This window comes from Dipodomys merriami, unplaced genomic scaffold, assembly GCF_024711535.1.
Source record: "Dipodomys merriami isolate MVZ:Mamm:240054 unplaced genomic scaffold, mDipMer1.0.p SCAF_138, whole genome shotgun sequence".
NCBI classification, from domain to species: domain Eukaryota; kingdom Metazoa; phylum Chordata; class Mammalia; order Rodentia; family Heteromyidae; genus Dipodomys; species Dipodomys merriami.
The window spans coordinates 2,569,138-2,581,721 of record NW_027202693.1 but is presented as its reverse complement, the minus strand read 5'-3'; the positions used below and the strand labels follow the sequence as shown (position 1 = coordinate 2,581,721).

The following is a 12,584-nucleotide window of genomic DNA, read 5'->3' as shown; positions in this document are numbered from 1 at the left end:
TTTTTTTTTTTTTTTTTTTTGAGACTGCCCTACTGTAGTCCAGGCTGTTATCCAAACTTGACCTGTAGCCCATGCTGGCTACTACAACTCTCGATCCTCCTACCTCAGCCTCCTGAGTGCTAGGATTAGAGGCGTATGCTACCAAGCCTAGCTTTGACTGCACTTTAAGAAACTAGAAAAATCAAATGCTAACCAGGATAGTTCTGGATTGTGGAATTATAGTGCTTTAGGGATTTTTTTTTCCTGCTTTATATATTGCTCTGTATTTTCCTTTTTTTTTCTTTTGCTTTATATATTGCTCTGTATTTTCCTCTTTTTTTTTTGCTGTGGGAGATGGGGGTGGTGAGCACTGAACTCTTCATGTTTTGTTTTGTTTTGTTGGTCGTGGGGTGGTGCTGGGTGCTGTCCCTCAGCTCTTCAGCTCAAGGTGAGCACTCTACCGCTTGAGCCACAGCACCACTTCCAGTTTTCTAGTGGTTTATTGGAGATAAGAGTCTCATGGACTTTCCTGCCCTGGCTGGCTTTGGACCGCGATCCTCAGATCTCAGCCTCCTGAGTAGCTGGGATTACAGATGTGAGCCACCAGCGCCTGACTCTTCATGGAGCTTTACCCTCAGCCCCAGATTTTTCTTTTTCTCTTTATAAATAGGTCTTGCTATATTATCCATGTTGGCATCAAACTCCTGCGTTAAAGCCACCCTTCAGCCCCCCCCCCCCAGTAACTGGGACTATAGGCATTCACTACCGTACCTGGATGCCAAGAAATAAATTTTAACTGTTACAAGCAGTGGAAGGGGAAAGGCTCCATTAAGGTAACAATTGCTTCACTTGAAAGTAACAAGGGTGGTGTATTACGTGATCATCTGACATTTTTGCAGTGCTGGAGATGCAACCCCAGGCTCTGCAGTCAAGCTCTCTACCTCTGAGCCACATCGCCAGCTCCCAGCTAGTTCATCCTTAAGACCCTTCGCTTCCAGTGTGGCCTACCACATGGCAAGATGGCCACTCACATGTAACCTCTAGCCATCAGCTCACAGTTGGAATAGAAAGCCTTCCAGTGAGTTAGACCTCAAAACTGATAGCAGGTCAGTACTGGTGGCTCACGCCTGTAATCCCAGCAACTCAGGAGACAGCTGAGAATTCTGATTGGAAGCAAGCCTGGGCAGAAAAGTCTATGAGACTCGTATCTCCAATTAACCAACAAAAAACCAGAAGTGGCGATATGATTGGAGTGGTAGAGTGTTAGCTTCTTGAGCTCAAAAAGCCCAGCTAGAGTTCAAGTGGCCCTGAATTCAAGTCCCAGTACACACACACACACAAAGGAAAGAAATAAAACTTGATACCAAACCCAACCCGGTTGTGGTCTTATAAAATACACCTAGGGCTTTTGACCTTCATCAATCAGTAAATAAACAAGCTGAGCCTTGAGTTCCAGGATGGAGAGAGAGAGAAAGAGCGCACGCGCAACCGCAGGCTTGCAGCTTTATCACTTGGCCTCAAGTGCCTTCTGCAGAAAACTGGATGCCATTGTTCGGTAGTGAAAAGCAGCTTTATTTCCTTGTGCAGCAGACTAGACAGGTCCCAATGTTCAGTCACATGGGGGTGAGTTTGCCTCACACAAGAACTGGGGATAGAAGAGGTATTTTAGGTGGTATTTAGTCCCCACCAAGCAGTGAGCAAACTCCGCATCACACTTGCACATTAGTTCTTGGCACTTGTTTTCTGCTGATCCTGGAAGAAGTGAGGAAACTGAGGTAAGACAGGGACCTGCAGAGACCCAGGGCAGACACCAGGGAAGCTGGTAAAGCTGAAGGCAGGTCAGGTTATAAATTAGGCTAATGTGGCACCATGTTTACCTTGTCCCTCTGCATCTGCTCATGGGAATCTGTACTTGAAGCCAGCACTGTGGCTCATGCCTGCAATCCTAGCTATTCAGAAGGCTGAGATCTGAGGCTCACAGTTTGAAGCCAGTCTACAAAAGAAAAGTCTGTGAGGCTTAACTCCGATTAACCACCAAAAGGTGGAAGTAGGGCTGTGACTCAAGTGGTAGAGTACTAGCCTTGAGCAAAATAAGCTAAAGGACAGCAGCCAGGCCCTGCTGAGTTCGAGCCTCAGGACTGGCAGAAAATAAAACAATAGGGACTTGATGTTTCCAATAAAGAGTCCAAAGTCCACACAAGTTTCTGGCTTCTCTTCTGAGACAATATTACGTGGTTCCATTTGGTGATCCACTTAGATAAGATACAAGGCACCTGGCAACCATGAAGGACTGGGTTTGAAATGCCTGCCTTACAGCTCCTTGCACTGCCAGCTCATCTAAACTTTCAGCCCAAGACCTCAATTAACACAGGATCGGTGCTGGGTATGCACTTGCCTAGCATGCACAAGACTCCTATTTGCCTGCCCGCCCGCCCCCCCCCTCCCTCCCTCCCTCCCTCCCTCCCTTCCTTCCTTCCTTCCTTCCTTCCTCCCTTTGGTCCATACATGATGTTCTTTCTGATTCGATCCTTCTCTGCTATTCTGTTACTCCTCCCTTTGGAATAGGATTGTGTGCTCTACACCATCGTGCTTTGAGATATCTTAAACTTCCTTTCAAGCTAATGGTTTTGAGTCTCTGAAGAGACTTTGAATTTCGATTTCTGAACGATGTCAGAATGGCTAAGATTTGGGGCACCTGGGAGATGGACTGTGAGGGCCCATCTTCATGACGGGCCTGTGGAGGGGAGCAGGGCAGGAGGTTAGGAGGTGGGATAGAAAATGTCCCCCTCAGGCTCATGGGCAATTGCTTCATCCCCAGCTGGCAGTGCTATTTTGGCAGGTTCTGGAAACTTTAGAAGGAGGGGTGCAGTGGGAGGGAGCATCTCATGGGGGAGGGTGTGTCTTTAAAGGGGACTTCCTGTCCTTTCCTCACTCTACTTCCTGGCTGCCATGAGGGAAGCAGCCTCCTACTCCTCCTCCTCCAGAAGCTCCCACCTCCCACCTGATATTGAGCCTCAGGCCCAAAGCAGAGCCAAGGCAACCATGGCTGGACCCTCAGTTCATGAAATCATGAACCGAAATAAAACCTTTCCATCTGGTAAGTTGTTGACATCAGACTTCCCTTCACAGTGACAAAGCATCTCACCAGAAAATAAAACAAACAAAAACATATGAACACTGGAGACAGGTCAAAATAAAGTACATTTGTATTATAGACCACAGTCAGCATCAACTAGGGCACAATGTCACATTTTTGGTTGTTAGCACCATGCTGAGGTTGTTGGGTGGTGGGGTAGCAGGGTGGAGTTGCCACTGCCATCTAGTGGGTAAAATACAGAGATGCTACAAACATCTCAGGGTGCAACAGGGAAGCCCCCACTAGAGAATTATGTGGCCCATAATGCTGACAGTGTCAAGGCTGGACAGCCCTGCCATAGCTGGGTTGTGGCAGTACATGCCTGCAATCTCAGCATTTGGAAGGCTGATTTAGGAGGATTGTCAAGGCTCATCTGGGATACATAGCAAGTGGGAGGCCAGCCTGATCTATATAAGGTCTAGCTGCCCTGATGGTTTCCTGGCTGTCCACTCAAAAGAGGAAAGGAAAGGAAAGGAGAAGAGAGGAAAAGAAGGTCAAGCTTTGAGAGAATGAGGTCGGCCCCTTTGTTCCAAGTTGTCTAAGACACAAGGTTAAGTGAAAAAATTGCACACTGTATGTAATGATCTAAATATGTGTGTAGATTTACACATACACTCACATAAATGAAGATGCCAAACTTAGACACTAGTTAATTCTGGTGGATGGAGTGTAACTGTGTATATTAGACTGTTTCTGAAATGCTTGACTTTTTTTTTTTTTTTCACAAAGAGCACATACTATGGTTAAATAAGAAAGAACATCCAGCCAGGCACTGTGGCTCACGCCTGTAAGCCTAGCTTACAGGCAGAGCACTCGCCTTGAGCTGAAGACAATGCCCAGGCCCACAGTTCAAGCCCCATAACCGGAAAAAAAGAGAGAGAGAACATCCTTCTATAGATGGATGCAAGGAGGAAAGGAAGGATGAAAAGAAAGCAGAAAGGAAAGAAGGGAGGAAGGGTAATACGATGGATGATGGATGGAATGACGAAAAGGGTGATATTGATCAAGATGCATTGTATGTATAAACTGATTCGTTGAATGACCACCTCTTTGTAAAACTACTTATATAATTTTTAAACATAACTTTTAAAAAGACATATGGACAATACAACTAGTGAGTGGAGACAGGAGAGGGGGACTGGGAGAGAGTGAGGGAAGGGAAGACACTGTACAAAGGAGATGTACTCATTACCTGACTCATGTAATTGTAATACTTCCTTACATCACCTTTAAAATAACAATAAGTAATGATTTTTAATAAAGATGCATGGATTTATGGGTGGATTGATGATTGATGACAATGGGTGGATTGATGGACCATTGATGGATGGACCAAGGATGGATGGATGGATGGATGGATGGATGGATGGATGGATGGATGGATGGATGGGGTGGGTGGATAGATGACTCCTGGCTCCCCGGCTACATCTTAGAAAGCTACCTGGACCCCCACTTCTATCCAACATTGTCACCTGTTCTCACTCACAAGGACTCTGTTGCAGACACTGTATTATCATTTGCCCAGAAAGACTCCTGCATTGAAGGATTAATGGGTCCAATCACTGAGAAGCAATTGAACCATAAGGGCTCTGTGTTCAATGATGGATCCATCCGCTGATGATGGATTCGTAATCTACAGCAATATTGGGAGGTGGTGGAACCTGTCAGAGGTGGGGCCCAGTAGGAGGAAGTGGCACACTAGGTGTATACTCAGAGGGACTCTCCCTCCTCCCCACCCCCTCTCTGTTTCCTGGCCATCATGAAGACAGCTCTGTACCACCTTGCCCTTCTCCCATGATGCTCTACCTCACATCAAGCCCAGAAACAATGGAGCCAAAAGTCCATAGACTGTCACCTGTGTAACTGAGAGCATTCATTCCTACGCCAGGATATCTGTACTGATTGTGGCCCCACTACTTCTTTACAGGGCCAGTTTCTCTCCTTGCGTGTTAGGGACTTTAACACTGAGCTCTGCCTTCTACCTGCCTGTCTCCTCTTTCTTTTTTTAATTACATTTTTTTTTGTTGTAAAGATACTATACAGAGGGGTTACAGTTACATGAGTAAGGTAAGGAGTCCATTTCCTGTTGAGCATTGTTTCCTCCTTCTCCTGTCTCCTCTTTCTAGACTGTAAGACCTTGCTGCTCTGATTCGCTCAAAACATCACATGGAGCCTGGCCCTGATAAGATTCTCAGTAACATTGCTGAGAATACACCCAGGCTCCACATTATGTCCAATATTGATACAAACACAACAAGCGTGTTATAGTATTCCCACTTGGTCGATAAGAGGTAAGCGGCTATGGGGTATTAGTGCTCACGCCTGTAATCCCAGCTACTTAGGAGACTGAGATCCAAAGGATCACAGTTCAAAAACCAGTCAGCAGGAAAGCCCCTGATGCTCTTATGTCCAATGAATTGCCAAAAAAAAAAAAAAAAAAAAAGCCAGAAGTGGAGCTGTGGTTCAAGTGGTAGAGCGCTAGCTTTGGGCAAAAAAAAAGCTCAAGGACAGAGTCCAGGCCCTGAGTTCAATCTGTAGGACCAGCACACACACACACACAAAGAAACTTGTCTGTGAGCCCCACACTTTGGAGGCCGAGGCAGGAGGATCCAGTGAGTGAGGGCACCCTGGGCTACAGGGTGAGACCCTGTTACACACACTCAGCAAAAGGAAAAATAGCTCCTATGGGTTCACCTTAAAATTAAATCCTGCTAGCAAATATTATGACAGGCTTTACAACTTTTCATATATTTGTCAGGCCCATAAATGGAAAATGAGCCAGACCTGTAATTAAATAAACAACTATATTCAGAATATCTCCAAACAGAATAAGAGAATATTTTTAGTCCAAAAATGCATAATAGAGACTTTGGTTCTTCTCCTTCGGTTGGGGCTGGATAGCTCTACACACAGCAGCAGCAAACAGATCAACAAACATCTTGTAAACATCTCAAAGGGGGGCTTCCAGCCAGCAGGACGTGCAAACGGAAGGGAGAGAGAAGAGCTTGAGAACTCCTCACCAAGCTTCCTCTCACCTCCTCTTTGCCCGTCCTGGAGAAGGGTGGATTAAGGACATGTCATCTCCTCCCCCTGGGCCTCAGTTTCCCAATCCTAAAACAGGAGACTGGATAAGGGGATGCTGCCTGGGGCTCCATTAACCCTAAACGTGTGTGTGTGTGTGTGTGTGTGTGTGTGTGTGTGTGTGTATTTGTGAGGTGCTGTGGCTCACACCTGTAATCCTAGCTACTCAGGAAGTTGAGATCTGAGGAGTGCGGTTCAAAGCCAGCCAGGACAGGAAATTCTTTTTGGTGGTGGTGGTGGTCATGGGGCTTGAAATCAGGACCAGAGCACTGTCCAGAGCAATTCTGCTCAAGGCTAGCGCTCTACCATTTTGAGCCACAGCTCCACTCCTGGCTTTCTGATGGTTAATTCGTCTCGTGTACTTTTCTGCCTGGGCTGGCTTTGAACCATGATCCTCAGATCTCAGCCTCCTGAGTAGCTAGGATGACAAGCATGAGCTATCAGTAATCAGCTTTGATCTTCTTTAAAGTTTTATTTTATCTACGTATCTAGTTATTTATTTATTTTAACATAGTGTGGCCTACTTTAGCTCCCCACCCACCCACAAATGCTGAGATTACAGGTGTGTGCCTTTACTCTGAGCTCTCTACATCACTGCTACCTAGAAAGTCGACTGGTACCACTATGTAAATTCCCTGCCACCCTTCCTTCCTTCCTTCCTTCCTTCCTTCCTTCCTTCCTTCCTTCCTTCCTTCCTTCCTCTCTCCCTCCCTCCCTCCCTCCCTCCCTTCCTTCCTTCTGTTTTCCTTCCTTTTGTTCTTTTGTTTTGCCCATAGTAGGGCTTGAACTCAAGTCCTCAGACTCCTGCTTGTTTTTTTCTGTCATGGCTGGCTCTCTACCCCTTAACCATGCCTCCACTTCTGATTCTTTCCTGGTCACCTGGAGATAAAAGCCTCTGGGATTTGTCTCTCTGAGCTGGCTTTGAACTTTCCAACCCTTGGATCTCAACCTCCTGAGAAGAAGTGAGGCATTCAGACCTGAGCCATGGGCACCACCTTCTTTTCCTTTCTCGTTCTGACTGGAAAAGTCATCCATGATTTTCCATGTCCATCGCTGGTCCAACCTACCTTACCCTTTCTTCAGAGCAGAGCACTGATTGCAGAGCATTTACAATTTGAGGATGTGTGAGTTTATGTGCCCAGTCCCTTCTTCTGGTATTTTTGTTGTTGTTACTTACAACACTGGGATTTGAACTCAGGTCCTTGCCCTTACTAGGCAGATGCTCTGTCACTTAAGCCACACCTCCAGCCCTTAAGCTTTTAGGTGTGTTTCTTTTGGAAGGGGAGAAGGGGGCTTTGATAAAGTCTTTTGCCCAGGCTGGCCTTGGACAGCCAGATCTGCCTACCTCAGCCTCCTGAGTAGCCTGGGATTAAAACAAGCCCCACCATACCCTGCTGCCTTCTAGATTGTTTATATCTGGCATCATTTCTGTATTTTTCCTCCATCCCCCCCCCCCGATCCCACCCCGCCAGACACCCTAAGAAATGAGTTTCATTGGAAGTGTATGTATTTCTAAGTGTTCAATGTAGAAATGGCTCAGATTAGAGAAACCCGCGTGCTGTTCCACGCTGAGTGGGAAGAGGAGTGCATCGTTAGGCCACGCCATGCTCACCACACTGGATGGTCTGGTTGACGCATTCCCAGGAGTAACGTTCTATCTTGGGGCTGCAGCCGGCTTGCTCAGCTCGAGAATAACAGCAGTCATGCTGATGACAGCACCTGGGGAGGGAGAGGTGGGGCAGAAGGGCTGCTGGGAGAAGGCAGGGGTCTTTCAAGCCTTCTCTCTCTCTTGGGCCGGTCCTGGGGCTTGAACTCAGGGCCTAGGTACTGTTCCTAAGCTTTTTTTTTTTTTTTTGCTCAAAGCTAGTGCTCTACCACGTAAGCCCACTTCTGGCTTTTGGTGGTTAATTGGAGATCAGAGTCTCCCACACCTTTCCTGCCTGGGCTGGCTTTGAACTGTGATCCCCCCCATACACACAGATATCAGCCTCCTGAGTAGCTGGGATTACAGGCGTGAGCCACCTGCAGAGAGCTCTGGCCATCCGGCTAGGTGGGTGGAGAGTTCCTAGGAGCCAGTGGACAGTGATTGGTGGACACTTGAGGCAGTTTCATCCCTGATTGACCCGGTTCTGGAAGAGAACCTGCCTGAGTCCCTTTGTGCCCCACACAGTCTCTACCCTGTGTGCCTGCTTTGCTCTATGCACGTTGAACTCGGCCACCCTGGCCTCTTCTCTGCCCCACTCTGTACCCTGTGTCTAAAGCAACCACAAGCCCACTCTGGTCCCTTCAGTCAGCCCACGCAGCAGCTTCCACTCAGGATGTCCCCTGGGCCACCTGCTATGTCCTCAGGTTATGACAATCTCCTGTCACACCCTCTTGTCAAAGCAGGTCTGTCCTGTTGATTACTGTCCCTACTGTCAGCCCAGGGCCGTAAAGCTCAGTAAATACTTCCTGTTCACATCAGTCCCTCCACTCATTCATTCAGTCACTCGTTCATTCATTTGTGTATTCTGTATCCATGAACACTCTGGGCCAGGCCTTCTGAGCCGTGTGGAGGTGGGTGAGTGTCTGGACCCCACAGAACCAAGCCAGGGGGCTTCATCCACACAGAGGGTCTGAGCCTCAAAAGCCATTGGGAAGGGATGGCTTTGTGCAGAATGGCTTTTCTCCTGCCCGGTGGGCAGAGTGCGGAGCCCAGAGTGCAAATCCAGCCAGAAGCCTGGGTTCCAGTTCCACCTCCCACACCGGACATTCTGCACAGCCCCAGACAAGTCATTTGATGTCTCTGTGCCTCAGTTTCCTCATATATGAAAGGAAGCCTGTTGTAAAATGGGCCAGGAAGTTCCCAGGGCACATAGGAAATCTGGTTATCTTTATATCACTTTCTTTTTTTCCTTTTTTTTTTTGTGGGTCATGGGGCTTGAACTCTGGGCCTGGGTACTGTCCCTCAGCTCTTCAGCTCAAGGCTAGCACTCTACCACTTGAGCCACAGGACCACTTCTGGCTTTTTCTGCTTATGTGGTGCTGAGGAATCGAACCCAGGGCCTCATGCATGCAAGGCAAGTGCTCTACCACTGAGCCACCTTCCCAGCCCTTTATATCACTTTCTTTCAGCCAGTGCCATCAGCCTCTGCCTGGCCACGGTGAGAAGGGGCTGGCATCAAGATTTGTCTTCAGAGGCTGGGAATGTGGCTTAGTGGTAGAGCGCTTGCCTAGCATGCATGAAGCCCTGGATTCAATTCCTCAGTACCACATACAGAGAAAAAGCCGGAAGTGGCGCTGTGGCTCAAGTGGTAGAGTGCTAGCTTTGAACAAGAAGAAGCTCAGGGACAGTGCCCAGGCCCTGAGTTCAAGCCCCAGGACTGGCGACATCCATAAATAAGATTTGTCTTCACTGGCAAGCCAGCCAGGGCCTTGTAATGAGAGGCGCTGGCATCTTCCCCCCACCAAACCCCAACTTCAGTGTGGGGCCCATCCTCCTGGCCCCTCACTACTCCTAGCCCGGTGCAAGCCTATACTCACGCACCAGTCAATGGCGTCTCGGGGTTGGCCATGTCCTCCCAGGCCACAAAAGCAGCCGTAGTTCACGTAGGCGATAGGTGGTCGGTTGCCAGTGCACCTCACGGTTCCCGCCAGTTCCAGGATCCCCCGGCGGTACACGTGTGACCTCCCAGAGGCTGGGTGGGGAACAAGGGCCAGAGGCTGCAGGTCAGGACTTTTCTAGTCCTAAAGAAGGGCAATAGTGCCCAGCGTCAGTGGCTCACGCCTGTCATTCTAGCTTCTCAGGGGGCTGAGTTCTGAGGATCGCGGTTCAAAGCCAGCCTAGGCAGAAAGTGTGAGACCCTTATCTCCATGAACCACTCAGAAACCAGAAGTGGTGCTGAGGTTCAAAGTGGTAGAGTGCTAGCCTTGAGTGAAAGAACTCAGGGACCGCACCAAGGCGCTGGGTTCAAGCCCCACAACCAACCACAACAACAAAAAGAATATGCTTTCATCACTATGTTTTTTTAGAGGGTGGGAGATGGTGGGACAGGGTCTCACTGTGTAGTCCAGGCTGGCCTAGAACTTGAGATCCTCCTGCTTCTGTCTCCTGAGTGCTGGGATTACAGGAGTGCACCACCATGCCTGGCCCACAATGATTTTTTTTTTAGGAATCCAGAGCAAATTGAACACAGGAGTGTGTGTGTGTGTGTGTGTGTGTGTGTGTGTACGCACGCGCGCACATTTTCTTAGTAGAAAGAGCAGCATAATGGTGCAAAAGACTAGAAATATGTAAAAGAAGAAGAAAATGTAAAAATGAGTTTAGCGGGCTAGGAAGGTGGCTTAATGGTAGAGTGCTTGCCTAGCATGCATGAAGCCCCAGGTTCAATTCCTCAGTACCACATACACAGAAAAACCTGGAATTAGTGCTGTGGCTCAAGGGGTAGAGTGGTAGCCTTGAGCAAAAGCAGCTCAGGGACACTGCCCAGGTCCTGAGTCAAACCCCAGGACTAGGGGGGGAAAAATAGCCCCATTCCTGTCTGGATGACTAATTCTCACTCCCAAGCAACTAACATGCCGGCTTCGAACCTTCATGGGCTCCAAATAAAACTCAGAGTCCCCACTGTACACAAGGTCTGAGGGAAGCCAGGCCCCCAGCCCTCACCAGCACCAGCCACCCTTCCAGTCATACCCACTACAAGCTGACTCTGCTGAAAGTGCTTGCCCCCTGCCCCTGTCCCCCTGCCCTGCTCAGGACCAACCACCTCCCTGCAGTATCTGCCTTGTCTCCCAGGTAGCCCAGGGACCTGGACATTCTGTCCTGGTACCCACTTCTGGAGGGTGCTTTCAGAGCAGATCTCTGACTTGGGCAGCTCAGGATGCCCTGGGTGAGTTTCCAAGAAGAAACCTCTGAATCCACCAAGCACCAAGCACCCATCTCCCAGCACCCTCCCCTGGGGCTGTCTGCAAAGTTCACTCCTGTCCCTGACCTAACCACTCCCCCCCACCCCCCTTGCATCTCAGACCAGACCAGCAGCTCGCATTTTCAATTCCTTCTGTTGTGGTGGTGGTGGTTGTTTTCTCTTTTCTCTCAGGAATGGTCCCTTACCACCTGAGTCACACCTCCACTTCTAGCTTTTTGCTGGTTAACTACAGATAAGAATCTCATGGACTTTCCTGCCCAGGCTGGCTTCAAACTGTGATCCTCAAATCTCAGCCTCCCCCCAGTTGCTGGGGTGACAAGCAGGAGCCACCAGGACTGGACTAGTAAGTGCAGGGCTTTGAACTCGGAGCCTCAGAGGTGCTAGGCAAGCAAGTACTCTGCCTCTTGAGCCACACCCCCTGTCCCTGGCACTGGGTTTGGAACCAAAGAAAACACTCCCTCTGCGCCAATATAGGAGGGGCAGGTCAGGCCGGGGTCTGTTTGCCCTGTCTGCCTGCGGCCGGCCTCCTCTCAGAGAGCCAGGTCTGTGTGTGCACACTTCAGTGTCTGTCAGCCATGAGGTTGAACCTGGGGGTCTCACCGGGGTGCGCCTGCCCCCCCATAGGGCGTCTCTGGGAGCCTGTGGCTGAATCTATGCACCTGCTTGCAGGTAAGGTGGGGGCCAGCTCTGTGTCCCCACATGCCAGGTTGGTGGGGGCTGAGGGTGTGCACCCCCAGAATGGGGGGTTACTCAGTGAGGGCTAGTGAGAAGGTGCCCCCCCGAAATCCAGCCCATGGTGGTGTCCTGCTCCTCAGCCTTAGATGCCACAGATCTACATGGGCAAGGCAGCAACGAGGGCCAGGGGTGGAGTGGGAGTGAGGGGCTCCCTCCCTGGGGCTCCCCAGTTTGTGATGGGGGTCCCCGAGAATGGGTGGCATGTACAGGGGGCAGGACGGAGCTGGTTATAAATCCCTTGGGTGGGTGCTGAGCAGGGAAGCCCGGGGAGAGGTGGGGGGTCAGGGCCCCTGGGTCTGTGGCAGCATCTGAGGAAGGGGGCTGGGGTGGAGGTGGCGGGAGGGGGGGAGGGCTCACTCACCCAGGCCGGGGCCCAGCAACAGCAGCAGCGGCGGGAGCAGCAGCAGCAGCATTGGTGACAGTGGTGGAGGGCTGCGGGGAGGTGGCCGGCCCATCCAGGTGTGGGACAGTGCGGCCGGCCGCTGGCTGGCGGGCAGCAAGGTAAGGTGGACCCCACCTCCAGGCCCGCCTGGCCCCGCCCCGCCGCAGGCCGCACCCTCCCAGGGCCTGGGCGGAGCCCGGCACTGCCCGCACCTGGGCCTTGCGGCCATCGGTGACCTCTGCCACCTCTCTCCATCCTGGTCACCACCTAATAACCTCCCCATCTCCCACCCCCCGCCCCGGGGACCAAGAGGAGGGGAGTCAGACCCTGGGATGCCAAGGCATCAAGGGCTGTGTTTCTATTATCC

The 12,584-nt window shown here is 50.2% G+C and overlaps 1 protein-coding gene across 1 annotated transcript; it reads right to left on the bottom strand.

Moving 5' to 3' along the window:
* Positions 1 to 1,542: 1,542 nt before the first annotated feature.
* On the bottom strand, positions 1,543 to 12,293 carry LOC138825547 (group 10 secretory phospholipase A2-like). Its single transcript, XM_070020179.1, has 4 exons — positions 12,197 to 12,293; positions 9,723 to 9,873; positions 7,809 to 7,915; positions 1,543 to 1,731 (listed from the first exon to the last, which is right to left on the bottom strand). The coding sequence occupies exons 1-4, from the start codon at positions 12,288 to 12,290 to the stop codon at positions 1,589 to 1,591; spliced, it is 495 nt and encodes a 164-aa protein (XP_069876280.1). The 5' UTR covers positions 12,291 to 12,293; the 3' UTR covers positions 1,543 to 1,588.
* Between the last annotated feature and the right edge of the window lie 291 nt (positions 12,294 to 12,584).